Genomic DNA, 10,537 nt, shown 5'->3' with positions numbered 1-10,537 from the left:
ACACCGCTTATGTAACGACACAACACGCTCACATAGCTACTGTACACCAACATGCTTTCCAGCCTCATCATTTCTGCTGTAAAGATAAATAGATAGATTGATTTTTAACTTGTTTTGAAATTACCTTTTAGATTTTTAAATACATCTTATGAGTTCAATGTCTGCTACATCAGAGTCTGTCTGAGCTGCTCTTTTTGCTGAATACTATCAACCTTTAGATCTAAGTTCTGCAAATCTCTTCTTAGCTCTCAGCCTATCATGCACTGCGCCTGCAAAACATGCACCAATCAGAGCTCTCATTCCAATTCTGTGATTGGTTAATTGAATGTGGCTCACTTTATGAAGTGTGTGATTTAATTCAGTAGCGATGTGAATCTTTAAAGGATTTAACCTGACAGGACATCTTAAAAATGTAATGCTCATGGTGCAAGACCAGAGTGTCGGTTATGTGTACATTCATTTATGCATTAAACTATAATCAAAAGTGTCAATAAATATATTTATATTTTCTATTTAGAAAAGATTCCACAAAAATATGTAAATATAAAAAATGTGAAGCAGGACTTGAACATTTAGTAATTATGCTGAAAATACAGGAATAAATTACTTTTTAAATGTAATATATTAAATATTAAAACAATTACTGTTTTTATGTTTGAACACAAGCAACTTATTTAAAAAACGTGTAAAAATCTTACCAACCTTACCAATTGGCACGTCATGCCTGGGTGATGTAGGCAGAGTGTTAATGAATTAATTTTAGTCCATGTGTGTGTGACAGATGAGTGTGGTGAACCTGTGAGATGTCCTGCAGGCAGTACAGCCTCCCTCTGTTCAAGCACCATGCACGATAATTGTTGGATAAGTTGTTCTCCATTAAAGACTTCTGAGATTTTTCTCTGCAGACATAAAATGAAAACCTAAATAGCAAAAACACTTTGGCTTTACCAAAGACAAAATAGAAGCATGTGAATGGATGTTTTTTGTGTGTGTGTGTGTGTAGTGGTAACAAATATGAACTAAACTGAACTAGAATGATTCTTTGTCGCACTTTGGGTTCAACAACACCCCTCCTTTTTTCCTGTAAATGTAACTTGTGGTTTTTTTAGATGAGTTATTGATATTTAATTAGAGTTTCTGGTAGCATTTTAGATAATGGCAATAGAATACAAACAAACAGCAATCTTGCAGAATTTTAGATCGGTTTCAAGACAGGATAAGTGAAAATGATGTTGAATGATTAATCATTTTTGTTTGTGAAATTGAGGTTTTCTGCTTTAATAATTTTCTTTCTTTCTTTGTCTCTTTCTTTTCCAACAACATAGTTCAAAAGCTTTTTTTGTCAGCTGAACCCTTTTGACCTTACATTTTTTCTCAAAAACCCCAAAATACTTGAAATACCTCAAATACTCAAAATAAAGAGTTCAAGTTAATATTTCAATAATTTAACAACACATTTGCATGCTCACCATTTTCTGATGCCAGTTAATGGTCCCCAAAATACAGGTAAACAACTCAAATGTTTAATCTTTTAATAAATGTTTTATTTTTATTAGTTTTCATTTGAAATTATTTATTTTAAAAACATAAATTTTACATTTTGTATAAATTAAAGATTAGCTTTTCATCAAATCTTGAACCCCCTGCAGTTCCTTCTCAAACCCCCAGCTTGGGAAACTTTCATCTAGCAGGTGCTTTTACCTAAAGCAGTAAAATCAAAATGTAAATGTATATATATGTATGTGTGTGTGTTTGAAATGTATATTTTTCCCTTCAAATATTATGTTGGACAACACAATTGCAAGATTCTAACTGAGAACTTTTATGTTTTTATGCTATTATATTTTCTAAAGAAAATGTGAGTGGTACTTGCAAAACTGGCCATCACGATTATTAAGTGCTTGTGGGTAGTTGCAAATGAGTTGCTATGTGCTTGTGAAGGTGTCCAGAGTGATTTTTTTGCATGCATATATATACGGCTGCCAAAGTTTAAGATGAGTAGTTTTGTTCAAATCAGTATGAGCAATAATAACAGTGATGCTTTCCTTAGCAAAAACATTGTATAAAACTACAAAATGCAAGTGGGGATGTAACCGCTGTGACCTTCTAAAAAAAAAAATCAATGAGTATGAGACAGAAGGGGAGAAAGAGAGCGTTTAGTATCTGAGTCATGTATGTGTGTGGGTTTTACTTAGTGTGGGGAAGAGTTCTCCTGTAGCGTGGAGGGACACTCATGGGACTGACAGACACAGCATTCTGTTCTAATGACAGCCCTGGGTGAGCTTCAGAGAAACCCTCACAATGTTATTACTCAACACAAACTGAGAACAAAAATGGAACAGAGCGAGAAAGAAACGGATGCTGACCTTGACAGATGATCCACCATATCCTGCTCAATTACTGCTTGCAGTTTCCTCCTACTCACAAACAATTAAACAGGTCATCCAATCACATTAATTGCTCCCATAGGACTTCTGGAGCATAACAAACACCCTCCGCCAGGGGGAGACAACAAAACCATGTAAAAGATGTTTGGTCTGAATGAATGGAGGTCAACAAACTAAACTGCTTTTGTGTGGAAATGTTTGAAAAAAAAATCTGAAATTGCTTTTGTCAGGGAACATGATAAATGTGTGGACAAAAATTATATATATATATATATATATATATATATATATATATATATATATATATATGTATGTATGTATGTATGTATGTATGTATGTATGTATGTATATATATATATATATATATATATATATATATATATATATATATATATATATATATATAAATTGTTTTTGTGTAAGAACAATAAATGTGTGGGGAAAAAATATAAAATGTTAAAACATAAAATATTAATTTCTTTGTGTGTAATAAATTAAAGCACAATAAAATAAAATATTACTTTTGTGTAGAAACATGATAAATGTGTGGACAGAATAATATGGAAATAGTTTCAAACTGCTTTTTGTCGAAAATTTTAATAAAATAAAATAATACATTGACTGCATATTCAGTAGCATCCAGCATGTTTTCCATGACATTCCTTTTGGAATGACAAGAAGGACTAATTCATAAAGTTTACAAAGTGTTTTTGTGATGTAAGGGTGCTGTATATGATTTATTTATAAAGTGAACATGATCCATCTTGTCCATTGTGCTTATTCCATTGAGTTTATAGAGATCTCCCCACACCCCTCCTCTTGCTGTTTGGCTTGCAGTACAGTGTTGGACTGGCTGTAACTGGGTTGTGCTGTGATTTTACAGGTAAAATGAGATCAATCCAGGTTGAGTTTGTGACTGGTCAGTGAACTTCTCTGTTTCTGGACTCTGTGGTTCAGCTGTAATAATTCTCCATGATCCACAGCAAACACCTGAGTCCTTCATCTTGGTCACAAAAAACGGGTGCGAAAGGCTCAAGATGCTTAATCTACACACTTGTAGTTATATACAGCAGGGTTATTATAGGTAATTATAAACCATACAAAAATGTTGTTAATTGAAATAAAATTCAGGATATTAAAAAAAAGTAACGATTTATTATGTGGGGAAAAAACATAACAACATAAAAAATAAAAAAAAGCTCTGAAGCTCTGAAAACATTCATTGTAATTGTACTGTAGAAAAATATCAGTACTTCAAAATCATTCTTCTTTGTTCCACTGAAAAACAGACCTATATGACATGATTGTGATTTTTAGATGATACTGTCAGTTCTCATGGGACAATCTTGAAATGCTGTTCAAAATGACATGTATATTAATACTAAATCCACTTGGACATTATTTGCTAAATCAATAATCTACACAGCATCATGTCTTGTTTTGTTATCCCACCTCCTCCTCCGTGTCTTGCAGGGTCTCTAACTTTAGCGCTGGAACTCTGAGATATTTAATTATTAAATAACTAGCATAAATAATTAATGAACAACTCATGGTTCTACAGATAAATATTATACAGCTCTGAAAAAAAAAAAAAAAAAACATTCCAAATTTATTTTTAAATCAGAATCTCTACATGGCAGCCATTCCATTCCAGTGTCTATTGAATTTCAACAAGCGACCAAAGAAACAACAGACTGCAGCTGGGGAGACGTTCTCTGCGAGGGCAGTTTAAAACAGACTCCTAGGGACAGGGCAAATCTAGAAAAAATGATTGTGATTAAAAAATTGTGATTAAAGGCAATATTCCATGAGAACAACCATTATCGTTCTCAATGTTTGATATCCACTATTAATGCTTTTAAATATTTTTTCTTAAAAACTTAAATACACGATCGGGTAAATCTAAAATAAATGAACGTAAATTTATATTGAGCGGACATCTAAAAAATAATTCTAAAAATTTATTTTTAAAACATACATTCTAAATATGAACGGGCCAAATATGTCAACGTGAGTAGTTTTGTCGTACGCTTTAATTTATATTTGAACAAGTGTGCGTGCGTGCGCGTGAACTTGTGCGTGAGGGATGAAGACGTAGAGTCACGCGCATCTTATTTTTTCGTGACACGGTGGGCTGTTCAACTTTAGTCCTTTAAAAAGCTCCCTGTGCGAAGAAAGACGGACAGACAGACGCAGAAAGACAGCGACAGACAGAGAAAGAGAGAGGGTGAGAGAGAGTGGGCAAATCCACGGCACCATGACGCACAGGTCAGCGCGTCTCCTGTAGTGATGCTCCATTGACTCATTTATCTAGATCGAAGCATAGCTCCTGCTATGGACTCTCTCGGCGGTCTTCTCTTACGGATATCGGTGCTTCTGTACGGCTCCTGCGGCGTTCTGTCTCTCTTACCGGAAATAACGGAACCGGAGTTCATCCGCAGGTGTGTGCTGGCACATAACGCGCAGCGCTCGCGCACCACTCCACCTGCGGCCAGCTCGCGCTCAATGGTAAGACAGGTGCTCAGGACGCAGGTGTTTGGTGTTTCGCTTTAGATTAATCATTTCTGATAGTATTTATGTGTTCATAATCATTCACGCAGTTAGCATGTTGTTTAGTCACGTTCATCTTCATCTGTGTGTGTTTACCCATTGTCTCAGTGTTTCACATTTTAAATGCTCGTGGTAATATTTCGCTTCAATAACAGCATGCCATTTGTTTTTGTCTCAGAGTATTTGGTTTCAGTTTAAAAAAAATATGTACAACAATCATTGTGGTTGCTATGGCAATAAAGATATTACTAGGCTCCCTATTGTGTTTGTATTGATCTGCACCTATTTTGTAAGGGGAAGAATGAAAAGAAAACAAAGAATCTTGTTGATTGGGATGGTGCCTGAAGAGAGTTCTGGAAGGATATTCTCAGATATTTCTCCATCAATGATCATATGAATTGTGTTTATTTTTATTTTTTTTATTTAATAACCTGTTTTTTTAATGTTGTAAATATAAGTTATTGTAGTTGAATTTGTTAAAAATCCATATTTTAACATGGAATAAACAAAGTTGGTTATTCAGTTACAGATTTAATTCTAATGGCCCGTTGTCCTTACCTTTTCGCAAATAATTTGAATTATTAAAACTTTACTTATTAATCGGTCTAATAATTTGAGAATAGGTAAGTGATTCATAACTATAATGAAAACGGCAAAAAGGAACGATATTGTTAGAATCACTTTCAGAACATTTTTTTTTAGGTGATGAATGATAAAAACATGGACAGCCAATCAGAATCAATCCTGCTTTAAATAGCTGGATCGTGTAGTGGCGACAAAACTGCAGCACACGTTTATAGCAAGCAAAACCTTTTTTTTCCCCATTGATGTGGACATTATAGTTAAGGTTTTTGGTGAGAATGGGGCTTAAATGTAGGTTTTAGTGGCACTTGTTCATTCAATCCTGTTAGTCGTATCTTAAAGGGGTCATATGATGCCACTAAAAAGAACATTATTTGGTATATATATGTATATATATATAGCCTAGTTTTACTTTCTCAATGAAACTCCGCTTCGTCCATGGTGAAAGCCGATCCGGTGATCCACAGTGCAAGGTTGATGTATTTCCTCAGCGAACAGCACGGATTAGCTCCAGGCATGAAGAAGCAGATATCGTCCTCTTTTGGAGGGCCAAACAAAGTAGTTTTGCTTTCACAACAAAACACACAGTGTCTTTACGACATGGTGGCGGTGACAACAACAATACTACAACGAAAATTAAATGCACTCCTTCTTTCTTTGGAAGAACATCTGGGCGGCGTTACGCAAATCTTCACACATATTGAGGTATGTGGGGGCGTGTTAGAACGAGCCATTTTAGGAGGGTGTGGATGAGTCTAAACTTTTATAAGTGTTCCTGTGGCTCAAGAGCATTGCTTTAGCAGCACAAGGTTGTGGGTTCAATTCCCAGGCAACACATGTTAGGTAAAAACTGATAGCCTGAATGCACTGTAAGTTGCTTTGGATAAAGGCGTCTGAAATGCATGATTTTAGAATTTATAAAGAATATCTCTTTGTATTTAAAACTTTAGTCTTTGCAACCTTACAGATCTTCATTATGCACCAAGAGCTTGTAACACACCAAAGAGAAAGGAAAACATGAAATCGCATCATATGACCCCTTTAAGTCATATCGTGTTTTGTAATTCAAATTGATTTGGATTGTTGTTTGTGTGTTTGTCTACAGTCCTGGGATAATGGATTGGCCAAGGGTGCAAGAGACCGAGCAAGACACTGTAAAGCCTCTCATCACCCTGGGCTGGCACATTTCGGGCACCCGCTGTTCGGGTGGATGGGTGAGAACATCTGGCTGGGGGCTCCGTTTTCAGCCTTCTCAGTGGAGAACGCCATACACGGATGGAGCAGAAAAGGAGCTTACTCACTCAAAAATAACAACTGCTCACGCTTGTGTGGCCACTATGCACAGGTATGTTCAACTGTGAATATTGTATAGCAAAGAAACCTTTGTTTATCAGCCTTATGGATTTGTGCACATTGTATGTTTCAGTTAATGTGGTCTACAAGCTTTAAGCTGGGCTGTGCTGTAAATGTGTGCAATAAAGGAATCGAAAACTTCTCCACTAACCCAGAATCCACTATTTTTGTTTGCAACTACGGAGACACGTAAGTTAAGACTTTATATTTGCCCCGCCCCACTCGTCACATATACACACTTATTTTGAGTGTGTGTTTTGCCCACAGCAATGCAACAGAAGAACAATTTTTAGGGTTTCCCAAAGAACCGTTCAGTGTACAGTTCCATAAAGAGCCTTTTTTTTTAAATGTGAAGAACATTTTAATAATCTAAGAACCCTTTTACCTACTATAAAGAACTGTTTACATGGTTTTGTGGATGTTAAAGGTTCTTCATGGAATTATTGATGCCATTTAAGAACCCTTATTTTTAGAGTGTATATATTTACCATTATTCTGAATATTATAGGAACACATCCACCTTATATCTATGGTGGTAATGAGGGAAATTCTAGAATTTTGTAAAGTTTTTGCTTGATTTATACTTGCAATGATACAGTAAAGTTCAGTGCAGGTCAAAATATCACTATGTCTGCCTCTTGTGGTGATGTTTATTAATGTTACTGTAACATGCGCCTTTACAGGGGAAATGTTCATGGTGTAACTCCAAGTATAGCAGGTGTGGCCTGCAGTGGTTGTGGGTCAGAGATCTGCCGAGACAACGTCTGTAGTAAGAGCTTTCACAATAAAACATCAAAGAAACAGAATGAAACAACTTGGGTTTATCTTTTCACACCTTCTATAAACAGATATTCAAGAAGACATGAAGTGATAATGACAGCATTCAAAGTCAGACCTTTCTCTTTTTTAATGTGTGTGTGTTTGCTATTAGATTTCACAATTAAATACAATGAAACAGCAAGCAAATGTAATTATATGTGAAATTTGAGTCTTGTAAAGCATACTCAAATTATCTTTTTTTTTTACAATGTAGTCAGTCATATGACGTTGCTAAAAAACAATAACACTTTAGAATAGCGAAAACTTATTCACAACTAGCTACAACTTTTTCTTGAATAAATTACTAATTTGCTGCTAATTAATAGTTAGTAAGGTAGTTGTTAAGTTTAGGTATTGGATAGGATTAGAGATGTAGAATACGGTCATGTAGAATAAGGCATTAATATGTGCTTACTTAATACTAATAAAAGTATAAATAATATTCTAGTAATATGCATGCTTATAAGCACCTAGTTAAGAGACCCTAAAATAAAGTGTTACCAACAAACATTATGCCCCTTAAAATGCAGATATCCAGATAAAATCCAGATAAAATGCGCTGCACATGCTCGAATATTTGGGTTGTACTGTTCTGCAACAGTGTTGTAAATATGACTTAACCACTGATTTCTAGTTGTGCCTTCTTTTGTAAGACCAAACAAAGTAGTTTAGCTTTCACGACGAAACATACAGTGTCAATTTTACAGTGAGAATAAAAGTCATGCCTTCTTTCTTTGCATATACATTTGGGGAGTGTTATGCAAATCTTCCCACATAGTGACATATGGCGCTTTTCCACTGCATGGTACGGTAAGGTTCGGTACGGCACGGCACGCTTTGGCATGTGGAGGAGTGTTTAAATTAGGCGTTTTAGGAAAGTGCGACTGAGTGTTCACTTTTATAAAGAATATCTCTTTGGGTTTGAGACTTTAATCTTTGTGACTTTACAGATCTTCTATATGCACACTTTAATAAGCCAAAGAAAAAGAGAAACATGAAATTGCATCATATGACCCCTTTTAATCATGTATTTGGCTTGAATAAAACCAATTAATTTAGATGTAACAAAATTCACAGTATATTTAGTAAGTTTAACAGTACATCACTACAATGCCAAGTCGATTTAATTTGTATAGCACATTTCACAGAATACTGTATATTGTTTAAAAGTAGCTTTTCAGACAGTCATTATGTGAATATTTCAAGTATCTTAATATCTTCATACCAATTTAATGTTTTTATACTTATTTCCATATTTATATTCACTTTGCATACATTTACCAGTATGACGCCTTTCAAACATAAATCTTGCTCACATACACTGTGATGTCTCTCTTTACAGGATATGATTGGTTCCCTGGGTGGGACTATGGCCCTCCCTCTTCATCCTACAGTATTTCCTATTGGCTGACTGATCTTGGGCTGTGTATACTAGGAGTTTGCTGGCTACTTCACTTTTATGAAACACATTAATGTCATCATGTTATCTAATGTCTCGAATTTGAACCTTAAAATTTGCATTTGCAATTTCTTGGATATTAAATTAGCAAACACTGAAATAATAAGAAGAAATCTGTTATGTAGAAATATATATATATATATATATATATATATATATATATATATATATATATATATATATATATATATATATATATATATATATATATATATATATATATCTTAGTTTCCTTTCTGCTGTGTGTAAATCATTTATTTTAGTTCCATATACACAGTAGGCCTATAAATGCATTTAGAAATCTGGAATTAAAATTTTACTTGAATGCCCATCATAAAAGTGCTAGCTGAATAAACTTGGGTTGATATTTTATACTCTTACTGCTTGTCTTCTCATTTTGAAAGTGTGTTACAACCTCTTAGGATTATGAAGCGTGAATATGAGTGTGTGTGATAGTGAAGATACACATCAGTACGGTGCTTGTTGTGTGTTTCACACACATATAAGCAATGTAGTCACGACACATTCCTGATGATTTTACAGTCCCCATGGAAACGTGTGCATGTATAGCACACTGTAGGCCGTGAGTGAGAACAGCTATGAGTCACGAGTTACAAATTATATTATATTAAATAGTGTGTGTTTAATCAATTGAGTAATCAATAAGCAGTTCTCTATTAGCGCATAAGTAATGTGTCATTATATTTTAGGATATCTGTACACCTGGGCTAATAACACACAAGGATGTCAGAGATGAAGAAAAGGAGAAATACTTTACAAATTTGGTAAAAAAATGCATGAATCATGTTTGTAGACAAAAACATTTAATAAAAATGCTGCATTGGTTTCTGAAAAATATCTGAATATTTAATTATGGTCAAGTGCACTCATTAAGTAAAAATCAATGACATTTTTATAAACACATTGAATACATGACATTAAATAATAATGAATTGAGTCTTGAATAACATGATGGTTTCTTGGGGTTACTGCATTTTAATAATTTGAAAACCTATCCTGCACTATTTATTTGTTGTTTTAAGAATAATATATATTTTTTATTTTTTTTGCCTAAATTCATCGTAAAAAAAAAAAAAAGCCAAACAAAAAATATCAACATGAATTTTATGAGTTGTTTTGAAGAGTTGTATTCATATCTTTAGAAACATTTTTTATATATTTTTGGAAAATATATATATATAATTCAGACCAGAATATTAGTAAGAGGCTGGTTGAGCTTAAGAAGTTACACAAACTGGTAAATGAGGCAAAATTTGGAAAATCTGTTCCATCTTTATTTTTACCCTCTAACTCTAGCACTTTCTATTTTATTTTAATTCTACTTTATCTATTTATCTTTAAAAAAACGCTAGTTCTATATTTTTTC

General features: G+C 34.0%; 1 protein-coding gene across 1 annotated transcript; it reads left to right on the top strand.

Annotated features, from left to right (window-relative positions):
* The first annotated feature begins 4,451 nt into the window (after positions 1-4,451).
* LOC113100324 (GLIPR1-like protein 1) lies at positions 4,452-9,204 on the top strand. The gene is made up of 5 exons (XM_026265125.1): positions 4,452-4,895; positions 6,625-6,864; positions 6,946-7,061; positions 7,556-7,641; positions 9,034-9,204. The coding sequence occupies exons 1-5, from the start codon at positions 4,722-4,724 to the stop codon at positions 9,162-9,164; spliced, it is 747 nt and encodes a 248-aa protein (XP_026120910.1). The 5' UTR covers positions 4,452-4,721; the 3' UTR covers positions 9,165-9,204.
* Positions 9,205-10,537: the final 1,333 nt, after the last annotated feature.

This window comes from Carassius auratus, unplaced genomic scaffold (assembly GCF_003368295.1).
Source record: "Carassius auratus strain Wakin unplaced genomic scaffold, ASM336829v1 scaf_tig00217246, whole genome shotgun sequence".
NCBI classification, from domain to species: domain Eukaryota; kingdom Metazoa; phylum Chordata; class Actinopteri; order Cypriniformes; family Cyprinidae; genus Carassius; species Carassius auratus.
The sequence above is the reverse complement of the archived record's forward strand: the minus strand, read 5'-3'. Positions and strand labels throughout refer to the sequence as shown.